The 25377-nt window shown below is 52.1% G+C and overlaps 1 protein-coding gene and 2 long non-coding RNA genes across 4 annotated transcripts in view; 2 read left to right on the top strand and 1 right to left on the bottom strand.

The window, feature by feature from the left end:
* LOC134151952 (uncharacterized) overlaps positions 1-17987 on the top strand; it is a 21597-nt gene extending 3610 nt beyond the window's left edge. Inside the window, exons 2-3 of the long non-coding RNA XR_009960931.1 lie at positions 13276-13435; positions 17742-17987. This is a non-coding gene — a long non-coding RNA (uncharacterized LOC134151952). The remainder of the gene's footprint in view (positions 1-13275; positions 13436-17741) is intronic.
* LZTS1 (leucine zipper tumor suppressor 1) lies at positions 1838-25377 on the bottom strand. 2 transcript variants are annotated; one of them, XM_062596910.1, is made up of 4 exons: positions 25340-25377; positions 8554-9041; positions 7205-8020; positions 1838-5635 (listed from the first exon to the last, which is right to left on the bottom strand). In XM_062596910.1, the coding sequence occupies exons 2-4, from the start codon at positions 8902-8904 to the stop codon at positions 4955-4957; spliced, it is 1848 nt and encodes a 615-aa protein (XP_062452894.1). In that variant the 5' UTR covers positions 8905-9041; positions 25340-25377; the 3' UTR covers positions 1838-4954. The 2 variants fall into 2 exon arrangements, with proteins under 2 accessions (XP_062452894.1, XP_062452895.1); XM_062596911.1 differs by lacking the exon at positions 25340-25377 and having other exon boundaries at positions 8554-9044.
* Positions 18985-23221, top strand: LOC134151951 (uncharacterized). The gene is made up of 3 exons (XR_009960930.1): positions 18985-19143; positions 21828-22081; positions 22965-23221. It is a non-coding gene; the product is annotated as an uncharacterized LOC134151951 (long non-coding RNA).

Below are 25377 nucleotides of genomic sequence, written 5' to 3'. Positions count from 1 at the left end.
AACTGGGTAGGTGAAGCCTGTGGCATGCAGGGCTGGGAAACGGGCCAGGCGGATTATCTCCTTTTCTCTGATACCCTGATGTATGCTTGAGGCAAGCTGCCTTTTTTCCATGCATGGAAAAATCTCAGCTGCAAAGCCGAGATAATGACACTCGCCCACATCATGAAGCGTTCACAGGCCTGGAAACAAACAGGGCCAGGTGGAACGGAGTCCCCAGAGGGGACCTTGGCTTGCGCTGCGATAAGCTCTTTGTGGACTTGATGGGTGCTGTGCCCAGGAGATGGGCAGAGGCTGAGAAGGGCTTGGGGGCTGCCACGCAAGAGGCAGTGTGCTTGTTGCCCTGCCTGTGTGATTCCCAGGGCAGGCAAGAGCCGTCCTGGTTTGGCAGTTCTTACTCGCTTTGAAGCGTTTTTGCTGCTGGTGACTGGCAGATCAGGCGCTCTGCTCGGCTGGCTCCCGCTGCTGGTGGCAGATGGGGCCGGGCCGCAGCATTGCCCTGGAGGGACTTCCTCAAAAGCAGAGGGATGTGAATAAAGAGGTGCGTAAGGGGCAGCATCTGCCACAGGCAGTGACTGCAAGCTGGTTTGCAGAGATCAGAGGCTAAAACAGTCAATAAATGAGACGTTGCTGGGCCACAGTGCTTGCAATTACAACGCAAGCCAAAATCAGAGACTCCTTGCAGCAGCCAGAGCACAGGGAATCCCAGGGGAGGCTGCAAGAGCTCCTGGGAGGTGACGCCAGGGTCTCAGCTCCTTTTCCACAGAGCTGGGGCCGAATTCTGCCGGTAACAGAGCTCTTGTTAGCGCAGACTAGGGGGAAAGCTGGTTGAACAGCATCTTGCTTCAGTAATTTTTCAGCTTGCAGTGCAAAACATGAAGGAATGCTGCAAAGAGAGGGTTTATCTGCCTCAGTGGGATTTGGAGTTGGAGAAGGCTTGAAATATGCATGAATGAGTCAATATGTGACCATTATTCTGGCATGGGGAAGACAGGGCCCTTGCTGGTGTTTCCCATCATGATTTGTCCCTTTCTGTCTTTGGAAATTCAATGGGAGCCCTAGAAGTATCTGTCTTCTGGGTGCAAAAGGAACGAGAAATCTTTTTTTCTGAGCCACAAAGCGGTGGTGATCGTACCCCCACCTCCCTCAAAAGAAGGGCAGCCGCTTCTCTAACAGACATTGGAGCCGAGAGCGCCCCGGGCCTCATCAAAGCACAAACTTTTGGTGCGTCCGTGTTGTGTGCAGGGGAGAGCTTGGTGACGACAACCGTGGAGACGTAGCATGCAGGAGGGGGCTTGGCTGACGGACTGGTCAGGCGCGCCCATGTGCACGTCCCTTGAAATGACACTCGACATGTTGCAGTCTCCCCACACCTCCGTGTACTGCTGCACAATCTACCCTTGGTAATTTTCCTCTAGCAGCTCCTGTTTGCAGCTGTGCTGGACCGTGCAACTTGAGCAATGCTTGCTTACAGCTGAGGGCTGGTTCCCATCCCCTGATGTGTCCCAGACCCCTGGGAGACCAGGACAGGTCATTCGGGCTCTGGCAGCTCTGCAGCCCCCAAAGCCTGCTGACAGCCACTGCTGCTGGGGCAGAGACAGCTGAAACTCATGTGTGCCATCCCCTGGGGCCTCGGGGCCCAGCCTGATGTGCTAACGGCTTTTGCCTTCAGTGCTGGTTAATGTATTGGACTGAGTTAGATCTGTCTTATGCAGAAAGGCAGCTGTGACTGTGGCCACCAGCCTTCTGGTCTTAAATTTCAAATAGTTCATACTGTTTACAGAGTGTGAAGTAAGTTTTAAAAAATTTATTTATAAATAAAAACATAAAATTACCAGTAGTTTACATCAGTCACCAGAAGTAACATCCAAAAAACCTGCAGAAAAATAATTATATATACAGACTGAACCCTGGCCTCTCCTGGAGTGGGGCAGGACAGCCGTTAGTCACACCAAGGAATGACACATCTGCAATGCATACGGTCAAACACAGCGTTGTGCAAAGGCAGCAAGTCAATGTCTCCAGTCGATCACATGGTACAGCGCTTGTTGGTGAGGATACGGGGCTGGTGTACGAGGAAATCGGACAGGGTGCCCTCAAAGTCAATGGGAGTGGAGTCCATTGACTTCAGGAGCAAGGCAGGAACAGGGCTGGAAAGCCTGGGAAGGCCAATGCCTTCTGAGGAGCTATTAAAAGAGGGCAGTTGGGAAGAGCTCTGCTCCCTTCTGCGCCTCTCACTTATTTGACACTGAAGAGTTTCCAATAACTGTGCCCTGACTTGAACACAGGATGTGGAGGGGGATACAAAGCCACTCAGAGAAGTGGCTTGGATGATGCACAAAATCCCTTCTGGCCTCTCAAGAGCTGAGTTGGATGCAGAGTTTCCTTTGGGCTCTGGATAGCTGTCTTTCGTCCTCTTTTTGCCTCTGATCTTTTGGTCCTCCTAAATTATCCTTTCAGCAGGTTTGGGTAAAGGCTGGGACTGCTCCCCTACCTTGTGGCTTGCAGGAAAAGGGACCTGACCTAGCCCTGATCTAGAGCCTCAGGGCTGAAACCCAGACTGGAGGTTTGCTTTTCTCCAGCAGATGATGGCTCAGGCTGGGCATGTGCTGCGTGTCCAGCATGGGATGACCAGACAGGGATCACTTGTGGGGTGGCACGTGGCTCGGGATTACTTGTGGGAGGAGATATAGAAGGCACAGACTGGTTTCCAAGTTTTGTGTTTGTCAGGCTAGAGTGGGGCAAGGGATATGAAATCCTTTTGCTGAGAGTCTGCTGGCTGGGGGGGAGGTTGGTAGCACAAAGGCAGCCTGGCTTGGACCCCTTGGCCAAATTGATGGGGAAAACAGGGATGGGAATGTGACGCTCCCCAACAACCAAGGTGGAGAGGGCTTTGTGGGCTTCTGCCCAGCTTGCTAGTGGATGAATAAACATATTGCAGTAAAAATACCATTGTACTGGCACAAAGTGGTCCCAGCTAGAAACCTCCACCCTGCCAAGCTTGGCCCTCCAGACATCAGTTATCGTACATCAGCAGCTGACTTGCGGGGTGTCTGGCATCTGCTGGAGGTGTGTGGCGGGTGACTTCCCTCCCGGCTGTCAGCCTGTGCTGGGCTGCGGGGGTACGGGAAGGGGGCTGCTCCCAGGGCCCCTCGGCAAGTGCAGAGACTCTGCTGGGGCCCACTGCTGTGGTGGAGCCTTTTCATTCACTTGCTGAAGGCAAGAGGAAAATTTTTTAAGAGTAAGAGTAGAAAACAAAGTGAGAGCATTTTCTCTTACCAGCTCTTGTTAGCAGCTGCGGCAGAAACCCGCAGACTTAATGGCATGGGAGGAAATAAGGCAGCCAGTTTGATGGGGAAGAAAGTGGGAGGGAGTCAGTCACAGCAAGAAAACGAGAGAACGTTGTGGGGTCATTGCCTTCTGCATGTGCATTGGGCCAAGTCCCTTCTTGGGGTAAGTAAAATTGATTTCACTCTCGATTCTTCAGGGCTGGCTGCAGTTTGAAAATTTCTGTTAATCCTTAAATCCAGTTACCTGTTTAGCAGCTGGAGAATAGGGATGTTAAGTGCTTGTCCTTCAGAGACAGGAGCGATGGCTCAACATGGATATGCTTTACGGTGCAAATTAACAGAAGATCCCTGGCCTTGCAGGAGGGAAGTGCAGGTGCAGCTGTAGATGAGGGCAGGAAACCTGCTTGGATTCAACATGGGCTGTGATCATTGATGAAAGGCAGTTACGATGTGGTATTTGCAGTAACGAGATAGGAGCTTGCTGCCAGATGCTGGCTCAGCCTGGGGCAGGAGTTACTGTTGTGATAACTGAAAAGATCCTACATTTTTGGTTGCTCTAAATCCCAAAAGATAGGGAGAAGGTGGGAAGCAATTAATTTGTTATTTTCTAAGGGAAAAAAATGCTGATTTCTGGCTGCTTACATTCTTGCTGTTCAACTTCATGAAGTTGAAAGGAGTTTGTTTCCCAAGAGGCACTTTTTGGAAACCCAGGCCTCTTTGAAAGTGTCTTGGGGTGAGCTTTTATAGTCACTAGTCCTTTTAGAAGATGGTGCTTTCCAGTGGTGTGCATTGAGGGGGAAAAAAGCTGAGAGTCAACCCTACAAATCTAAGGTTGCTACCTCTCCGTAGGCTTGAATTAGTGTGTGTGTGTGTGTGTGTGTGTGTGTGTTTATGTGCATGTGTGTTGCACATGTGTGTGTAGGGTCATTCCTGAGGCACTCTAGGATAGCTGAAGGAATGAAGAAGCAGAGCAGGATTTACTGCCTGGACCAATGGCGTGATACAAATCCTCTTGGTCCTTATGGGCTGGCTCCTTGGCTACCATTGCTCTCTGGAAATCAGAATCAGCTGGAGAAAAGTAAATGTCAGAGCAGCTTAGTGCTTTCTCCAGGTTGTGGGCCAGGGACCAGCGGTGGAAATGTGGTTTTGGTTATTTCCTCTTGAACAAGGTAGGAAGGGCTGTGGCATCCCCATTCCCAGAGCTGTGCTACTCACAGGTTCCATCTGAACCAACGTTCATTGCTCTGGTGTTCGCTCTGTGGGGAGAGTTCGCCCTTGGGAGTTTTGCATCATCTTGTTACCTGATAGGAAAATTTTTTGCTAAAGTCCTGTTCCCTTATTGCCTCTGTCTCCAGCTTCTCAATCCTACAAATGAGCAGAAGGCATCTGCTGAGGATGCATCGGACACAAGGGGCAGATGCTGGGCACATCACCATTGGCACAAATTGCTTGTTCATCTCTGTAACACGACAGGCAGCGTAGGGCACCGTCATGGTGCAACACTGGGATGGGAGAAGGGCTCACGAGCTGCCCAGGCAATCAGCTCAGCTAATAAATACATGGCTCATCTGAACTGTACAAGCTGCACTCAGTATGAACTGAGCTGCAAGGAAGTACTTCTTGCCTGGAAGAGACATCCACCTCAAAGAGGAGAGGGAAGGCCTGGGTCAGATCTCTGTGGCAATGATGTCTTCATAGGGGACATCAGTACCGGGTATATCCAACTCAATGGGCTCCTTGCCATCTTCCCCTGAGGCGAGCTGCTGGAGCATCTTCTCCAGGTTCTGGTTCCTTTTGTACATGTGCAGGTAGCTCTGTTGCAGCTGCTTCTGGTAATGAATCACCTTTTCCTTTTCTTCCTTCCATGTCTGCCGTTCGTGCTGGAAGCTACAGGTCATCTGCTCGTTGTTATCCCTCTCAGCCTGCAACTCTGCTTTCAGCCTCTCCACCTCTCCCTGCAGGGCCTGTGCATCATCCATCATCCCCAGGGCAGAGCTGGAGGCAGACCTAGCCCCATCCCGGCCTTCACTCAGCTGCTCCTTGAGGATGGTGAGCTCTGTTCGGAGGTCCACGATCTCTTGCTCCAACAGGTTTACCTTCTCTCTCAGGAGTTCGGACTCATTTTTCTTACGCTGGAGCTCATTTTCACACACCTCCAGCTCCATGTCTTTGGTGCGCAGAGAGTCCTCCAGGTCCCGAGTTTTCATCTCTAGCCCTTCCATCTTTGCCCTCACCTCTTTCAGCTGAGCTTTCAGGCTGAGGATCTCAGTGGTCTTGGTGTTGAGCTCAGTCTGGGATTCCTTCAGCTGCTGCTTCAAGAGAGAGATTTCCCCAGACTTCTGGCACACCTGTGAGGAGGGACACAGCATCTGGAGTTAAGGTTGAAACTCAGAAAAAGCATGTGCTGTCAACAGCAGCCAAGGCAGTAGCAAATCACCCTGCAGATCAGTCACGCCATGCAAGCAAAGCCAGGGCATGCTTGGGCTTCTGAATGCAGAGATCCTGGCTGAGAAATTGGCTCTGGCCACAGCTTTCATACTGCCAGCTACTGTTTATATCCTGCATCTCATCCAAACCATTCAGAAAAGCACTCCAGCAAAGGGAGTGAAAACTTGCCTAGGCTCTCAGGGTGAACTGGAAATGACACTGTACTTTTCTGTGGTGCCTTTCTGTGCAAGAACATCCCCAGCCTACATGGAGGTTTGCTTGTGAAATAGCCATAAGGATTTAAGAAGTTGGCTCCCCTCAGCTGAGATGTAGAAATGGACTGTGTCAAAGGAGCTCCCTGTTTCAACACTCAGTACAGTGTGTTTGTTGAAAGCACCGCTGAAGGCTCACACGGTCAGTTAAACTTGCTAAGCTTGTTTCACAAGCAAACGCCCAACTACACCCTAAAATCCAGCAAAATTGAAGCTGGGAGCAAAGCACGTAAATCCCATTGACATATCCAACTGAGTCCTAAAGTGTTGCTGGATGCAGAGCTCATGGAGAAATTTTGGGGTATCAGCTTCCAGCCACTCTTGCTGAGGTGCCGCAGCTGGAATTTTGATATGGTTCAGAAACCAACATGAAAAGATAGAGCAGATTCATTTGAAAACATACCCAGAGGGTTTGAGAAGTGTCAGTTTGGGAGCAAATAAAAAAGAAATACTGAAAATCATATAATAAATCCTTGAAAGAATGAAAGAGAACAAAGTTAAATAACGTGCTCCTCTAAATACATCAAGACAATAGCTATACTTCTCTTTATATAGTTGCAATAAAATTATATCTGTTTATTTTATTAATGTGGGTGAACAGGCTTGCTTCTGAATTTTCAGCAGTTTAACTATCTTTGTTCAGTGATACCCAATCAGTAAGAACATTAAGTACAAGCATGGAGTGGAAGGTTTTACTACTCTGTAATAAATGCCCAAGACAAGTCCAAGTAGCTCCTATTAACGTATGGGAAGGCAGCTTTACTGCTCCTTTGGGGCAACCAGCCTGAAGAACCTTGTGCAGGAGGCTGGAAATGCTAAGTTATTTTAATGACTGTTTTTTTTTTTTTTTTTTTTTTAATGCAGTAGTTGTTTCCTTATGATGTGAGGTGCTAAGTTGCTAAGAGGGGTAGTGAGCCAGCCAATCAATAGTAACAACTTACAGAGCCTCCATGTGACAGACGAGCTGTCTCTGGTTTAAACAGCTGTATCTTCTCCAGCCAGCACTTAGTGCATGCGCCTGCCCACCTGCATGCACTGTTCAGACCATTCAGGCTAGAATTGAATGCAAGTACAGAGATGGAGAAGAGGTGCATGGTTTGCCTATGGTGCTGATGCTACCGCCTCGTTCCACATGCATCCTTTGCTTTTGGCATTTGCAGTTTTGGCATTTGCAGAGCACAGTGAAGCTGTGCTCTGATTTGCTCCAGTGATGCTTACCTCCCACTGAGTCTCCTCCAGTGCTGGGGCAAAGCTGGTCTTCTCCTTCTCATACGACCTCAGCTTGGTCTCCAGCAGGTTTTGCTCTTTCATGAGGTTCTCCAGCTCCTCCCGGAGCTGTTTTTTCTCCTGCTGCAGCTGGAATACCTGGAGGTGAAGGACTTGCTGTGTCCGCTGGGTTTTCTGTGAGGTTTGCTTGAGCTTACTGTTGCATTTCTGCTTGAGGCCCTCCAGCTCTTCCTTGCAGCGCCTCTGCTTCTCTTCATAAACCTGACAGGAGCTGACTTCCTTCTCCTCAAAACTCAACTGAAGCTCCTGCAGCTCTCCCTCCCGCTCTAACAGCTTTTGCTCCAACTCCTGGATCGTGGACTCATCTGTGGAGATGGGTGAACGGATGCAAGTGGTCTTCTCAGAGGCATGGTGGGCTTTGCCAGGGTTGATGATCTTGTTGCCCCCGTCGGAGAAGGACATTGCTTTGAGGCTCATCATGTTGCTATCTTGGATGACAGCACACTGTGTGATGTTGTGGGCTGAGCCCCCAAAGCGGCTAATAGGTCCCACGGGGGTGACCAGTGGATCAAGCTGGTAGCTGCTGCTGGTGCTGTGGGTCGGGAGGCTGGACATGGAGTTCCTGCCGGAGTCGGACAGCCCACCAGAGCACAGCACGGGCTTGAGCTCTTGGTCCTTGGCTTTGTCTGGAGGGTGCAGCTGCTGGGAGATGTGACTGCCGTTCTCTGGGGAGGAGTGGAGGATGGCACCAGACCGCGGCAGCACTGGTTTGAAGGCTGTTGCTCTCACAGCAGCCTTCTCTGTGCCCTGGGATGAAGAGAAGAACTGGTCAGCACAGAAGACTGATACCACTTGATCTTTTCTCCTCGGTTCTTTCTGTCCCCAAGGACAGAGGCCCCAGCGTGGCGACAGCTGGGGTCTTAGGAGAAGGGCTGAAAGCTCAAGAGGATGCTACTACCTGACAGCTAGAACCACCTCTTTTGATGGAAAATGGTATGACTAAATTTGATAGAATATGGACTACACTGCTGACCCAACACCCCAAAAGGCAGGGGATGGCAGGATGCTCTCACCTCCCCACTGTCCTTCTGCTCCCACTTCCTTGGCACCAGCTATTTTCTTTGAGCCTGCTCCTGGGCCAGAAGCCAGGATAGCCCTGTCAGTGGAACCAGCAGCCGTGTGAGGGCAAGGATTGTCAGGGTGGACACAGCCCTGTATTAACAAACCAGCTGGCTACCAGCCCCAAGATGACCCCTGTGCAGCCGTGCCCCAAGCAGCTGCCATGGGGCAGGGGAAAACAAGGACCCGCACGTCTATGGGACACACTCTCCCCTACTAACCAGTTCCAGCTGATTGGAAAAGGGCATCAGTTTCTGAGGTGTGGGTGTCCCAAAGTCCATGCTGCTCGTTCCAGCTTGGCTGCCCAGCTCCCCGCTGGAAAGTGATGTGTAGTCTGCCCGGTGGGAGCCATGCGTTTTCTGGCTGACCTTGATATAAAAGAAGTCCTCATTCTTGCTGCTTTTGGAGCTGGACTTGTGGCTGGAGTCCTGGGAGAAGCCGAAGCGAAGCAGCCCATCTGAGTACCTGTTCAGCTTTTTCAGGTGGGACGACTTGCGGAGTTTGTACTGGGAGGCTCGGCAGTGCTTGCTGTGGAAGTTGTGGCCGGAGATGAGGCTACTGACGCTCCCCATGCTGCTCCCGGGCTGGGGGCATATAGCGGAGAGAGGAGACCCCGGCTTTACTGGGCAGGGAGGTGGCCGGGGAGTGGGTAGAGACAGCCGGTGCTGCAATCATAGCAAAGCTCTCCCTGAGCCCAGCAGCTGCAGTCCTGGGGGAGGCAGAGAGAGCAGGGTGAGAAAAAGCAGTTTGGGAGGTATGCTAGCGGGCTGCTATTTGGAGCGCACGTTCTGGGTATCAGCAGGAGGTGTGCAGTTTCGGACTGGGTGAGTGCATAGCACATACCCTGCAATGGCGTGTCTGCCTAGGTGAAAGCTGGCATCAGCTCGTGAGGGCACGAGCACTTGTGCCAAGGGCATGTGTGTGTTTCCCGGCATGTGTCCAGGGTTGGGTCAGCGTGTGCCAGAGGATGCGTGTGTGTTTGTAAAGGTGCAGCGGTTTTCGGGCACATGCGAAGCAGGAAGGAACCCCGGCTGGCAGCCTACGGGCGCCTTTTCCCTCCCTCGCACAGGGCTTTCGCAGAGGAGAGGGCGGCAGACAAGGAAGTGCCGGGGAAGAGCAGGGCTTTCCCCTGCCGCTGGGGAAGGCTCCAGGAGCCTCCCACAAGCTGCCGGCGTGCTCCAGGCTGGCTGGCACCCGCGCTGCCACCCTGCATGGCACGGTTCCTGGAGAGCTGGATGCCTCCTGCCCCGCGCCTGGAGGCTTGCCGGGAAAGGTGATGCCACTCCTCCCTTGGCAGCCTCTGGCCTCAGCAAGCTGGGTGAGTTCATCCCGAACACCGCACCATCCTCGCTTTCTGCGGCAGCTCACGCTTGCTCCTCGCTTGCCCGGTTATTGCTGAGAAAGGGCTCGTCTGCCAGCGAGGCTGACTCGAGTGCTGGCCCTCCCGACGCGCGCAGCCTTGCTGCCAGAGCCAGGTTGCTTTGGATCAGGCTAGGGAGAGCACACCTCAGCCGCTGCTTCGGGACCTTTCACAGCACGGATGCAGCCGTACAACGCTTGTGTTGCTAGTCCTGCAGCGCCCTGGCCCTTCGCACCTCGGCCATCGATAGGGAAAGCACCTCGAGGGCGGCTAACATGCTGAGCATGGAACGCTCTCGGGTGCGTGCGTCTTGGTGTCTGCACGAATGAGACCAGGTGGGGTTACGCGACTCCAAAGGAATCTCAACTGTTGCCTTAATTAAAAATAAGGATGGGAGGAAAAGGGACTTGTAGTGATCTTTGGGTGCATAATAGGGAATAGGTACAAATTTCAACAAGCGTTCAAGCCTCCTGCTTATGCTGTGTTGATGGTTCTGGTTGTCAGACTGGCAGCTGCACAAGCTGCAGTAGCCTTAACCTCTCCTGCATCATCCTGTCCCTCTCTGATTTCTCTCCAATTTGCAGTGGTCCTCTTAACCTACCTGAAAAGGGATACTGTGAGGCTTAATTATACTTAATATCTGTGCAGCACTTAAGAAGATGAGAGGTGTTATATATGTGCTAAGTATCGTTATTATGGTTCAGAAGTGCTCTATGTTAATTCTCAGCTGTAGTGGGGGAAAAAAAGAAGAAACCCAGCTCCTCATGGCCTCTGTGATGCTTGGCTCCCAGCATCAGGGTTATAATGGAGATGCACCTTCCATCTAGGTAATTAAAGGGTGAGGTAGGGAGAAGGGAGAAGAGCTGCTGGTAGGCAGAAATTAGAGCATAATCAAAATGAGCTAAATCCAGATTGCACAGGAAGATGAGAGAGAAAGGGGAATTGTTTGGTGGCTGAGTCACTTCAGGAGCGTGAATAATTGGAAACGTTTCTGCTCTCCACTGCACGCAAAATAGCAAAAAGCTTTCATCCTCTATGGCTCTGGCGTTGCGTTGTCTGGCTCTCCTCCCTGGGGTGTGCACCACTTTGAGGGTCCTGTTGTCCAAACAGGCTTCCTGTGAGTGCCGAGGGCTGCCCAGGGGTAAAATCTCTCTCCAGGATGGGGACAGGACTCGTGCACTGCAAGGAAAGAGATGGGCAGGAGCACGGAGGTGGAGGGGGGCTGCCTGGCACTGCTTGCCAGGGTGCTCTCCTTGCAGCCCCCCTCCCCGCTGCCACCTGGGCAGCGCTCGGGGACAACCCCCAGGGACCCGTGCCCTGCCTCGGCTCTGCTCCAGCCTGGGAGCCCTTTGGGCGTTGCTCTGCAAGAGAGGCTGCACTAACCTCTGCGTCTTGCCAGCTCATCTCAGACGTATCCCATTTCACACCTGTCCTGGAGGGCTTTGCCCAATGGACTTAAATGCGCCTATCGACAGAACTTTTCTTTTGTGCCCTGAGAACCCAGATTGATTAAGTGTCAAATAAAAGTCCCAGGAAGCTGGAATATCTACTTCAAGACCTAAATCCATTTTTAGGAGATTAACAGAAGCGAGGAACCAGGGTCTGAACTGTTTCCTGGATGTTGCTGTGTTAAAAGTGATCAATGACTTTTGGATTCATTCATTTTTACAGGGTAAGAGGCATGATGTGCAGGGAGGGGGAGGAATAGCTACAGAGAACAGGATAGTTGGCACAGAAGCCTGCTTCGCGAGCGTGTGTTCCCGACACCGCGTTTGTGTGGACGTGCCTGTAAAAGGAAAAGGCAGTGTCACAGAATGAAAGCTGCCAGCTTTAGCTACAGCATTGCAGAGACAGTATTCAACATGTGCGAGCAGGAGAGAGGAAAGCAGCCATTATATTTACATATACCTATGGTAGAGGCGTCAGGGAGGTTTGATGCCTTAAAGCAAGTAGCGGCAGAGGCTGGGCAGACCCACCGCGCGGGGGAAGCCAGGCTCGCTGTCAGGCGGAGAGTGCGGAGCTGTGGCCAGAGCACCTTGCCAGGGAGCAGCCAGGCCCTTTCTTTGGATGCTCCTGTGGTTTCTTGGGTGCCTGCAGAAGACAGGAGAAATACTGGGGGGAGCAAGCTGGGACTTTCCAGCCTCTTGGCAGGAGGTGTTTCAATCAATCCCAACCCTCCTACGCACGCCTGAGAGGGTTGGGTATACCTTTTTCTTCTTCTTCCCTCTTTTGATTTTAAAAAATGAATGTGTTGAAAGCCATGGAGGAGTTGGCATTCACTGCACGGCATCAGCAGAAACCAAAAGGCTCTGAAGACAGCCAGGCTCCTAGCAGCTCAGAGCCCAGGGAAGCAGTGTGTCCAGGCTAGCAAAGGGCTCAGGCTTGTGCTCCAGCTTCAGGGCATCTCCAAAAGGGGGGACCTGACTTGTCCCCTTTCCTCATTCTGCCTCAGTGGCATGGGCTTGCATCTCCTCTGTGTCAGATCTAGTGACCGCGCAACTCCCCAGGGAGCCAGGTCAGCTTGCTGAGCCAAGAAAACCTAGTTATTTTGTATACATATTTTTGGAAGGGGTTTTGCGTGATTGGCAACCACCATGGTTACGTTAGACACATGGCAAAGTGGCGCCCTCACCATAAAAAGGGCTTGGGGAAAAAAAAACATGACAGAGTGCAGGATCTGAAAACGCCTTGGCAGTGGTGGGTGCCCGTATCTGCATCAGCCTGTACCTACTGGGGCACAAGCATGCAATAGCCACGTGTGGAAGAGTGCTGGAGATGGGGTGTGCGTTGTGCGTAGCTGGGTCCGTCATGTGCGCAGCACCGCTCCTGCGTTCGTGCTGCACGCAAAGAGGGAACTTGCGCCATTGCGAGCGGAGCGCGTCTCCTGGATAAGCGTGTTGGGCGTCTCGGGGGGAAGATGCAGGCTGAATCCACGTGTGTTTGCTGTGTATGTGTGTTTCTGTGTGTTTGTCAGTGTACAACAGCAATGCTACTGTATCACCCCATCCCTGCACGCGCCTTTGCCCCTGAAGCCGTTAACCTTTCTGAATGCTGCACATTTCCATCCACTCTGCTCCTGGCCATGCCCAACTCTTGGTGTTAAATGTGGTTACTTTAAAACGTGATTTGTCCTGTCACTCACCAATTAATGAGGACAAAAACCAAAAGAGGCACAAGCCTCTCGCTCTGCCGCCTCTGGCAAATTAGCCCCCCAAAGCACCCCTTGCTTTTTTGTATGTGCCAGCCATGGGGAGGGGGATTAAGGCCCTGCGTTGGTCAGCCATGTGTCTCCATGAGCCAGGGCCGCGGGATCCCCGGCTTTTGTTCCCCGCTTGCGCGTGTCGGCGCGCCGGGGCCTGCGGGGTGTTAAGTGACGGAGTTGAGACATTGCACTCGGGGGCAGGGAGCCGTGTCTGACTCTGGCGACACAGCCCTTCCTGGGATTTCAAGTGCCTGTTAACAAAATCAGTTGAGGTGGAGTGGTAACGAGCTGTATGTGGGGTTTGCTCTTTGGTCCCACTGTTCACAGCTATTTAGAGCACGCGCAGCATCTAACTGCAGCATCTCTTGCCTTTGCTTTCAGGTGAATTACACAATGCAAGAGAAAATGATCACTGCTAAGGACAGGATCAGCCCCTGATCTGCGGACCTGCGCTGAGAGGTACAGGGATCCTGCGGAATTCATGCCACGGACAGTCCATCAATAAAAACCCGTGCAGATGTGCCCAAACTGGGAGGATCAGGTCTGAAAGCGTGGATTGTCCCACTCTTGCTTTTACAGAAACAGAGGGGAAAAAATGAATGGCATCCCACATTCCTTTCCAAAATCCAATCATGCCTACCCAGCAATTACACGCAGGCAAGACAACTCACTCCCCATCACCTCCTTTCTGAATGAGTTGCAGGAATTTAATCTTATCTACTCACAGCACAGTTTCTTTGAAGCTTTTCCCTAAAACACATCACCTTTTCTTTGCAAAGTTGCACAGGCATTTGCTCTCTCTCTCTTCTCTCCCTAGACAGATCCCCTTAGTAAAAAGCCTTCATTTCTTTCCAGGCTTCAATGTTACTCTCTCCTTGCTGATCCTGTTCTTCCCCTTTGGTATGTGAAAGCTTCCTTCTCCTCTGCACTTTCTCGCCTACTCTTTTTCCCTCTTGCATTATTATTCATCACTTCTGTGCAGATGCACCCACACATTTGGGTGTTTGTTGAGAGATGTACAGATAATACAGAAGCAGTGCCAGCTGCCAACAGCCTGGATCCAGGACAAGTCGCCTTCCTCTTTTTGTAGATCACTATCAGGTGAGGTACCCATGCTCCGCTTGATGATTTGGGTCTTTAAGACACTAAAAATTGTGGCCCCAGGGTAAAATATGGGCATTTCTGCAGTAAATAGCCATGCATATTCTACCCAGAGCATTTAACTTAGGTTTTAATGAAGAGGTGGCCTGATCTAAAGCTTGGCCTGCAGTAATCCCCTAAGCACTGAGCTGGGTTTGGGATCTGGAATCAAAACCAGTAGTTGGTTCTGATTTCTTCTGATGGAAGAGCTCAGCCCCCGCATCCCACACCCTGACACACTTCAGGCCAGTGAGACTGGCTGACCCTGGGCTATGTGAGCATGTGTGCATCTCTGTTCAGATTTAGAAGCTCAGCCCGCTCTTCCTGTGCCCAGCTGGAGACAAGGTCTTAGAAACCTGCTCATTTCGGTCTCCAAATAAATGGCAGCAATTGGGTTTGGAGAGCCCCTGTCAGTGGAGCTGACCTTGCCTGCAGCCTGTAATCTTCACCCTAATCGCACTAATGAGAATGAATTCAAACACCGCCCAGGCAGACACCATCCTTGTGGTGCTCAATTGTCGCATGGAGCTGGTGAAGGGCCCCATTACAAGGCTTTCATTCACTCTGATTCATTGTCCCCCATTCATTCATTGACATTCATGGGGATCATTTTGATCGGAGGCAGCGAGTGAATTGAGTCAGGGATTCACAAAGCGCACACCATGTGTTCTGTCCTGATTTGCCATTAGCGAAGGGGGACACTCCAGATGAAGAATAACCAGCCTCAATTACATGTTACATCCACTCTAATAGCCCAGGAGTCCATTGCACTTAATGTTATTTCAATGAACACTACGAGAATTCACACCCACTGGCTGAAGCTTGTTAGCAGAGGCAGTAGTGGGTTTGGCAGTGATTTTGGTGGGCTTCATGCCAGTGCAGCAGTAGTAGATTGTGCTGTGTCTCTGACAGTGTCCCCTGGCAGCTGGGCTCTTAAGTGATGACCAGTGATCCCCCTGGAGATAAATGTGTAATTGCTCAAGCAGGAAAAAAGCAAGAAAAAGGAATCTTCATCACTTTTGAAACTTATCACCAGTGTAGAGCACTGCCTCTTTGCACTAAACTTCTGCTGCAGAACTGCTCAGATGGGAGGTTGCTTAAACACCCCTTCCTCCTGCCAGCCCTACTGGAAAAGCCAGAAAATCAATGCTGAATTCAACATCAGCTTTGGAAAGAGCTCTGAGGGAGCTGCATACGTGTGCATCCTGCATGTCCCGTCCATCCAAGGTACTCTGAATTGAGACAGCAGCCTCAGCCCGGGCTCTGCACGGACAGACTCCTCCACTTTTGTCATGCTTGTTTAAGGGCTCATGTGCAAAGATCTGTTTGCCGTTCAAGGGACTTGCCTGGTTAGCCCCGAGTCTGTCCGCTGTCTTACTGGAGTCTGGGAAATCACCTTGCCTACCCATCGTCCTTGGGAGCAGGGACCACGAGGCTGTCTAATGGTGAGGGAGCAGTACTGTACTTTAGTGATGGCACATTCTGCAGTTTAAGCTTTGGATGTGAATCTGCTAAAAAAGCCCCCTAATTAAGGTGCTTTATGGGAGAGCAGGGTGAAACTATGAGTTTGATGATGTAGCTGGCACTGAGGCGATTAGATTAAGCTATGTTTGGGGAAACCAATACTAGAATAAGAGGAATGTCTCAAATTAATGATGAATCATATTGGCAGAGTGAGTTTTAGAGGATATCAACTCACCACCCGCTGTGCTGTGCCTAATTCTATGCTGTCTGATCTTTCCACGGGGAAACCACTGTGCTTCCCTGTGCGGGAGCCCTTGCTGATACAGAGAAAGGATCTGGTCCCTGCCTGGGGACGATTCCACAATCTATAGAAAGTTGATGCAAGTCAGCAAAGTCTCATGACTTCAAATGTCTGCATTTCTGCAGAGCCTTGTACTTTCTCACCAGCTAATGCTTACTGGACAGTAAGCCTGAGCACAAACGAATAACACAAACAAACGTGGGCTTAGAGAAAGTGGTGTCTATTTTGTAAATTCTTGCTGTCTCCCTAGCCTGAGAGGGACTTAGAGATGAGACAAACCAGAAACGCTTGGAGCTGGTGGCTAAAAGGTCTTAACCTCAGCTAGCAGGTGTTTGTTCGCAGGGAAAGCTGCTGTTCGCCTTGGCAGCCTGCAAGGAGTTTGGCATCTGTTAAAGCCCACAGGGAAGTCGTGACATGAGCAGAGTGACCTATTTGGATAAGTCTGTGGATAGGAAGTGGAGGCTGTGTAATTGTTTTTCAAGGAATCGGCAGCTGAGCCCCACTGAGGAGATGGATAAGCAGAAAAGCCAGGTCCCTGTGGTACTCCTTGACACCCCCACGGCACAGGCTGCTTTGCCTGGCCCTTGGCATCCTCCCTGTCTGGCCAGAGCACCACCTATACTAGGGAAAGCCCCTCTCTGGGGCTGCCAATTGCTTCATACACAGGTGGAGAGGGCAGCAGTGAGCAGCGTCCCAGCAACCTGCTCAGAGCTGTACAGTGCAAGGCTGAGAAGGAGCTGACTGCCATGCACAAGGTCACCGAGTGATGCTGCAAGAGTGGACAAAACAGTAGCTGCTTAACTTGCTCCCACCTGTGAGCTCGAGCAGTGATGGTGTTATTAAAACAAGGCTGCACTTTCCACGTGCGAGGAACCAGAGAAGCAGACGGTCCTTGCCTCGCATGGCATGAAAGCACTGTTCATGTTGACCTCGTAGAGACAGCACTATTTACAAAGCTAGTCCATGTTTTCTGTGCACAGAATGAAAGGAGTGCAGTGAAAGGAGTGCCGAAATGCCTCAGCTCTCCCCCACACAGCTGCAGTTATTAAATAGCTTCATATGTTCACAAATCCAAACAGCACTGTTATCAGGAGCTGGGCTCCAGCAGCCTCAGAGCCTCCTGCCATCTCTGTACTTTGCCCTCAGCATGCAGGGACACCAGGTCCATAGGACCTCAGAAAGGGGTGGTTACATGTTCCCAAGAGTGCTCAGCCCCATTTAACACACTGCACATGCCGGATTCAGACATAGTCATGGCAGGGCATCATGCAAATATCCCTGGACTGCTCTTTGAGCCTGATCCTCTACTTCACTTGTTATTACCACACCATCTTGATCTATAGCACTTCCTTATGCCACATATTTCTGCAAATAACCCTCAGTCTTATCTGTGACATCCTTAACTACCCAGTTCTCAGCTCAAATCAGAGTGCAAAAGCTTTCTTGCTTTGTCTTCTGACCTTAAGTGCCACCTATGAGGCTCTCCAGCTTAGGGTCACATACTGCCCTGTAACATTTTTACACAAGCTTATAGTGGGGAAACAGTTCCCAACCTTCACTTGACCACATGTGAAGAAAACCTGCCTGTGTCACCCAGAAATAGCCAGATCTACTCGCAGCTTCATCCCCACTTTTGCCAGGAGCTCACGTCATACGGGTTTCGGAACTCATCAGTGATTCAACACCGGAGCACTGCACCCACACGAGTCATATCAGTCATGCTCCCAGTACAAAGAAGATGCTTGTATGAGCTCCCAGTACAAAGAAGATGCTTGTATGAGCCAGAGTTAAATATTCCTGGGGTGGAGAGAAAGATCTTTTGAGCTTATTTTATTCCTAAGAGCATCTGGTTTTTCCCACTAATGAGCAACTAATACTGCAATTAAAGCTCTGCTAATTGGAAACTCAGAAATGTTCTGGTCCCTGCTTTTGTTTTTTGCAGGTTTCCTTACTCTTTGGGGAACTGGAAGGCACACCTGAATGGCAGTGAGAGCTCCTGGTTCCCTCTGCCACTGGAAGATAGCCACGACCTCCAGATCGCAGTGAATTCACATTTCTCCCAAAACAGGCACAATTGCCCAGCGTGAAACAGCCAGGCTAGCACCAAGAGACCTTTGCTCCAAGGCACCTCACCCATGCCACCAGCAGCAATTCAGTCTCTACTGAACGCCTGCAGGACTCCTCTCTTAACATGGCAAGTTTCTGGGAGAAGTTTGTGCAATTCTCTGGTGATAAAGAGCTGGGGATCAGCTCTGAAGGTGCTGTCAAGGAGAGGGGGCGTGTGTTCCCAGCAAGGACCTTGCAGACGCTGTCAGTCATCACTGCCCTTCCCAGCAAGGCTAGCAGGTGCAGAATGACTGCTCCTTCTCTCAGAGGAGGGTGAAGGGACCTCGCGTCCCTGCCACGGGAGAGCTATTTTGGGGCCTGGAACAGTCTGGGGCTGGCAGCTGGTGCCGAGGTGGGCGACAGCTGAGCGTGGCTTTCGCTTCAGATATGCGAGGCCCCTTTTCACACATCTATTTCTGACCCTATAAAACACAATCTGCCAGGGTGTGAGCATGTGGGGGGCATCCAGAAAAGATGATGGCAAGGGTCTGGCTTGCCCAAGGCACTAGGTAGCTCAGCCTCTCCGTACCTCCTTGCAGGTGTCTCTGAACTGTGGGAAGTCGCAGAGATACTGCCCTTTATTCTGTCTGTAAAGGAGATCTGTGTTGGTGGTAATTTGAATAGCTGTAGCCCACATTAATACCTGTAGCCCCTGTCAGTGGCCAGACTAGGGAGGCTTGTATCCTGTACACCTCCTATGCCTATTCGCTGAAGTGAAGGGTTTGCCTGTCCAGTTAAATATAGCAAGAGCCTCGTATAACTTAAGATGAGCCCTGAATACTTTTCTTCCCAGGTATCTAGTTGCACTGTTAACCCATGGGGCTTTATGTGTCTCCTTTCTTCAGTCCTGCAACCTATAGCTAACACAGGAATGAAGGACAGGGAGCCCATTTCGCACTAGGTTATGACAAGATGGTAGCACCAAAGATTTCTTCCACAAGCTAGTCATGCTAACTGCTAGGAGGTACCTGATCTAAGATATTTTCCATTGTAAAATTCTCTCCAAAATGTACAGAGAAGTAGTCTCTTCACATACAGTGAAAATTTAGAAGTGGAGCTGTAGGCTGCCATGGAGACAAGGCTCTGTTTGCAATCTCCTTGTCTTTTATTGTCTCTCCTCCTCTCCCAAGTAGCTGAAAAGCATCCAGGAGTTGCTGTGTGCGAGGCTCTGCCCTTTATTGCCTCCCATCCTCTGGCCAGCCGATGCTGCCCAGCCTGCCCACCCTTCCGGCTGCCAGGTAAGCGCGCAGGAGGTGCAGTTGGCTCCCCTCTCTCTCTGCTGCCTAGTTTTTGAACTTCTCTAGGCTCTTGGCACCTCCTCTGTATATCTGGGGTTCAGGAAGATCTCTGCTGCTTCTCTCTCAGCTGCGCTGGGCCTAAGACCTCCAGGTCGTGTGCAACATGAGTGCTTGCAGAGCCTGCGGCAATTGCTGCTCTATGGACCTACCTTCTGCTATCCTCTTACTGATGATAGGCAGTTCAGTGAGGATATTAGCAGCCAAAGGCTGAGATGATGCTGGTTCTCTTGGAACATACTCCTAAAGGAGGATTTGCTGTAGTAGGAGTGGAACCCAGCATGATGCATAAGATAGGAAAGAGGAATAAAAGAGGTAGAGAGCAGGTAGAAGGAAAGAAAGAAGGGTCCTAAATCATCAGCTGGAAACTGCCTGTTGCAGTGCTTTCCTTAAGAAAGGCGGGGAAAATAACGCAGATCTGGACATCTAGCATAGTTGAAAACCCTGAATCTCTGTCCTTAGCAGGAGACTGTGGGTATCTGATGAAGAAATGCTCTGAGGCAGGACCTAAAGATCTTTCAACAAACTAAACTTTTCCATGTCAAGACTAGGCTCAGCATCACAGCACCTGAGCTCCAAAATTAAAGCTGTGCAGTTTCTATCTCTGCTACCATTCTTGTCTGTGATGCCAGTTATCCTGTGATTTGTCTAAATGCTGGGTATTTTTGTACCCTGTGTGATGCTCAGCCAAGTGGGGGCTGAGAAAAGGCAACTTCTGCATGTTGATAAAGAGCCAAACTCAGTCCTTGCTGTGCAAAGGCATCTGCTGTGCTGCCACTGTCTCTTCCCCCTTCAACTCCCTCTTGCGCTTTCTAGCGTGCGTTACATTTCCTCATCCCTGCTCTGCTCAACCAGGCTTCAGTGCAGCAGCCACAGCGAGGGGAAAAAAAGGCAAATTCAGTATTCACTTCCGATTTTCCTCCTCCTCTTTTTTCAAACTTGGCCTGTTGTGAAAACCACCCCTTTAATTCCTGGCTGCCAAACGTAGCAATTCTCTCGAAAGAGAAATGTACATCAAAGTTGCAAGTAATATTCAATTAACCTTTACACAAGATCATCCATAACTGGCTTACAGGGATGTCATTTAATTGTCTAAAAAAATAAACACAAGCACTTGCGTTTCAGAGAGGCAAGTCTGTTGATCAGTTCTGGGTTTTGCTGCTGTTACCGCTGATGTCTTGTTAAAAGGCAATTAAAGATCTAAACGTTCCTTCCAATTTTCATGCTGAATTAGAACCTATGACATAGTTTTCTTTGCTTATGCAGTATGGCAAGTGGCCAAGTGTATCCTGTCTGCTTTTACGAATCCTCAATAAATTTCCCTTAGAACATTTCATTGATGGCAAATGGCCTTGTGTTATTGCAAGATGGCAAGTTAAAATGAGCCTTTTGGAGGCCTCCTCTCTTACACCCAGAGGCAGGCGAGCATTTGGCTGCAGGCTCTCAGACCTGAGCAACGCCAGTGCCCTAAGGTGGCAAAATGCTCATTTCTCCACAAGCAAGTGGCTCAGAAGATGAGTATCTTTAATAAATAATTGAAAATGCTCTAATTCTAAGGCACAGCAGAGCATGTACACGCATTGCTACCCTCTACTGGAAGGAACTGGCTTTCACAGAGGCTTTTTACTGCTAATGAGGCTAATGGAGAGCTTCCTTAGCCCAGGAGGTAAACTTCGGTGTTTGAGGAGGGTCTGAACCACTGGCTGGTGTTGCCCAGAGGTCCCAGGTGAAAAGCAGCGCGGGGACGGGGCTCGCTGCCGCACCTCGCAGGCAGTGCGGCAGCTTCAGGAGCGATCCCGGCGCAGTCTGGGCAGTGGCGTGTTTCCCCCTGGATTTTGCTCTCAAACTAGGGAACGGCCATTTGTGCATACGTTCAGGACTTCTCAGAGTAAGACCCCTTCCTGCTCGAGGAGGGGGTCTTTTTAAATGTGAGCCAACATAAAAACCTGATAGTAACAAACAATCCGTGTAGGAAAGACTTTGTGACCCACGTGCCAAATCTTTGTACATTCCCTGCTATTTTTAACTAATCCCTAATGGCAACCATCCACTTAGGTCCTGCCCACTCCCAGCCGCCCGCCTTTACCGCTGTGCTCTCCAGACCCAGAGACTCATGTGCTTCGCGTTTCCTCCCTGGTCCTGGCTCTCGCTGCAGCTTTCTTTCCGCTTACACGGAGGGGCTTTCTGTGGCTGCATGCCTGGGAGCAGACTCCGGGAGAAAACCACAAAGTCGAGCCCAAGGGCAACATGGTAAACATGTAATGTCAAATAAATTAGGCAGGGGGTGAGTGTTAAGACCTCCCAACCAACCAAAGAGAAGCACATGACAGAGAAAGAAATATTTATAAACGCACTCGCACACAAAAGTCCACATTAAGGAGGACTAGGAAAAAACACCAGGGTTCCCATCAGTGCTAAGTTATTTCTAAGCTCAGAAGGACTGAAGTCCCATGCCTCAGACAGACAGGGCACATGCAGTGCCTGAGCAAAGCACGTGTGACTCTGTTACCGAGCAGCACCCTACCATGATCCTTTTTTTACGCCAGTCTGTGCTTTGAGGAGCAATTATAGCACCCGTTTCCTTTAACGGTTTCAGTGATACTATCTTTTCGCACTTGTCCACGCAGTACTTTACACCATGGGCTCAGCTCTGCCAGGGTGTCTGTGGAAGAGCGAATGTCCTCCTGCACAAGCTGGTGAGCCTGGAGCTCAGCTCTTGCCGTCTGAGGTGGAGACGGGGTTTCGAGCGTCCCCAAGGACAGCAGACACGCAATCCAGTCCTGGGGGAGCGGCACTGGCAACGGATGACGGGTGATGCGTGCCAGACTCCCGGTGAGCACGCCGAATGCCGTGGCCAGCACGCCACCCGGTAAGAGCGGAGGTGAGCTGGGTGGCACCAGCCTTCCGGGTTTGCTCCCAGTTGCACCACGAGCATCTGCCCACCTCTCCGCATGCCACAGATACCTCTCCTGAGAGTGTGCTCAGCATGACCATACTTGCTCACAGCAGAGTAAAGGCTTTCAAAGAGGAGAAAATAGGATCTAAGACTAACAAGATCAAAGCAAGGGCCGAGGGAGGCCCAAGACAGCAGCACAGCAGGCAGCTAGCAGATAGTGCTTGGGTGCAACTAAGTCTTGGCTCTGTCCCGCTACCCACTGAGCAGCGCTGGGGGAATCTGGCAAAGGGATCCTGCTGGTGTTCCTGGTGACATGAATAAACGTTCCCTGTAGTGACAGGGTGCAGGGTTTTGTCCCCTGGGGTACTTCCCCCTTTCCCCTTAGAAAGCTCAGCAGTTGCCTCCCTGGTTCCTCCAGGTCCTTCACCATCCACTGATCCTTCCCTCCCCATGTCCTTCCCTATCTGCATTTTCCACTCTACTCCTCCAGGCAGCTGGGAGCATTGCATTGAAGCCAGACTTGGATGTTTCCCTTCCAGCTCCAAAGGGCACCGATAACCCACCACCTTGGGGAAAGCCCCTTCTCAGGACGTTCATCCCACTTCCCCAGGGACCAGCCCTGTCTTTGCCTGGCCCTGCACTGGAAGGGAGCATCTGCAAGGGCTGAGCTTTACCCCCCTTTCTCCAGTGCCCCCTTTGCCAAAGCCGACGTGCGGCAGAGAGGGTCTGCACCTCGCACCCTTGGCTCGGAAATGCTGCCCTGGAAGTCCCTGAACCCGCTTCGGTACTTTGCAGGGGAGCTGGCTTTTCTTGAAATCTCATTTTCCTGCCTGAATCTCACATTCATTTGCCTCCCACTGCTCCGCAGCGCTGCCTGCCATGGAAGAGTGACTAAAGGGTGGGTGGAAAAGAACGGCTCGGGACCAATTTAGCAGCTGCAGTGCCAAGAGGAGGGGCTCGCCCGGAGAGCAGGAAGGGACGGGCACAGCTGGGGCTCCGAGGGCGAGGAGTGACACGGCTGCGAGCGCGCGTACCGCGGAGACGGGGCTGGAGGCCGAGCAGGGAGCTGAGAGCATCCCACATAGTGTGCAATTGTGTTTCTGAGTGCACTTTCGCAGCTGCCATTAATTGCCCCACTGCTGATTGCACTGATGATTTTGCACTTACAGTTCTTTGTCCCACTGATTAATGGCCCTGGTGATTAATTGCACGGGTGATGCCGCAGCCAACGGCAGGGAAAACTGCTAAAACTGCTAACTGGAGGGCTTTGCAGACCCTTGAAAAATCCCCAGTCTGCAGCTGGCCGCGAGGAGTAGGTGAGCGCTGGGCAGGCAGTGCCGCGCGGAGGGGGCCCTGCGCGGGCTCGGAGACGTGGCTGTGCCGGTGCAGAGGCTGGGTCCACGCAGCCTGGCAGACTCCCCTGGCAGCTATTTCAAAGGGGGGGGGGGGGGTTAGTGGCATCTGGAGCGATGGCATCAGGAGGCCAGACAGCAGAGACTCGCCAGGAGTTTTGTTCTTGCTCACACTCCGCTCGCTGCAGCCTTCAGTGAGGCAAAGCAGCTCTCTGGAGGAATTTGGGCAGCCCCATTAATTACTGCATAAACATCAGCCTGCTCAGGGAAACGGCACGGGCGCTGCTCGCTTTGCTCGCTTTGCGTCCCGAGACACAAATGCGTTCACAGGCCTCAATTCACTTGTTAACATGGGAGAGAAGAAGAAACCCCCCAGAACTGCTCTCCTTTGGCAGCCGGAGGTGAAGACGGTGCTGAGGGGCAGAGTGCTGCTGGCAGGGGCTGAGCACCAGTGTAGCAGAAGTGTTAATAAAGGGGATAACAGGAAACCAGATGCAAACACCCCTGGGAGAAAGGGCTTTGCACCAGCAGCATAGCAGTACCGCTGTGGGCTGGGAGTGAGGTGTGTGGGCACAAGCTCGGGGCTGGAGTGGGAAGAGGGTCTGCATGGAGCTCTCAGAGCTCCCGCACAAGCTTGCGCACGCTTGCCTGCGCTGGACCATGCTGCCACCCCACGGGGAGCTCGCACCCTTGGCTGAATCCCCTGGACCATGAGAAAGAAAGATGCTCTCTGCAAAGCCTGAGCAGGCATCAAAACCCCTTGGAGACAGCAAGGCACAAATTCAGCAGTCAGCTGCAGCCACGCTGAGCCCGTGGCTTGTGCTTGTCCCCACCGGCCTGCAGGGCTGTTGGGCTGTGCAGATGCTCTGACATCAGGGGCAAAGCACCAGTGCAGTGAGAAGCGATGGCCCTGTGCTGACTTCTGCCACGGAGATGGTCGAGCATTGCTTTTAGAGGCAGAAATTAATCCCTGGCTTTGCAGCACTTGCATATGAAATCCAGATGAGCCTGAAGATAAGGCAGGCACCACCACGAGCTGTGCAGCCACTGGTCAGTGCTAACCTGCCCAACACACACGTACCTGTGTGTGCAAATAAGCGCACATCCCCCAGCCCGTGCACGTTCCCCTGCACGCACACGTGCGCAGAGGAATGCACCAACACACAAACGTGCACAGCCGCACACAAGCAAATGCTAAAATACTTCCAGCGATACCTGCGTGCTCGCCCGCAGCGACACGGCGCTGTTTGTGCGCAGAGGTGCCAGACACCTACGCGAGCCGCGGCCTCGCTCCTCCACGCTGCTCGTCCTCCTCCGCTCTGCTGCCCACCCGTCCCCCACGCACACAGGCTCTGCCAGTAAATCATTTCTAGCCAGGCAGGCAGTCCTGTCCCCCTGAGGACGGCTCAAGGCTGACAAGCAACCCAAGGCATCTGCTCGTTTCCTCCTCTTCCCGGGAGTTCGGGGACTCCCGCCCGAGCGGCGGCGGCCCGCGGCCCCGCTGCGCCCCGCCAGCCCGAGCGCGCAGCGTTCGCCCAGGTCCCGTCGCAGAGAAGTTTTCCAGACTTCGGTGGGACGGGAGAGGCCGGGGCTGAGCCCGGGGCCCCGCAGCGAGACCCGCCGGCGGCTCCGATCTGCCGATCTCCCGTGGGCGCTGCCGCGGGACGCGCTTTGTTTCCGCGCAGCCCCCGCCGCGTCCCGCCCCCGCGCTGGCCCGGCCGCGAGGGCGCCGGGCCGGGCCGAGCCGAGCCGAGCCGAGCCGGGGGCCCCGCGCGTGGCCGCGGCTGCTTCCCCTCATCCCCGCGCAGCGCCGCCGTCCGCGCCCGGCCCCGAGCCGGGAGGCGCCGCCCGCCCGCGCAGCCCCGCTCCGCGGCCGCGGAGCCGCCGCTACCTTCAGTCGCCGGCTGCTCCCCCGGCGGCGGCGGCGGC

The sequence above is a fragment of the Rhea pennata genome, chromosome 28, assembly GCF_028389875.1.
Source record: "Rhea pennata isolate bPtePen1 chromosome 28, bPtePen1.pri, whole genome shotgun sequence".
Taxonomy (NCBI): Eukaryota; Metazoa; Chordata; class Aves; order Rheiformes; family Rheidae; genus Rhea; species Rhea pennata.
The sequence above is the reverse complement of the archived record's forward strand: the minus strand, read 5'-3'. Positions and strand labels throughout refer to the sequence as shown.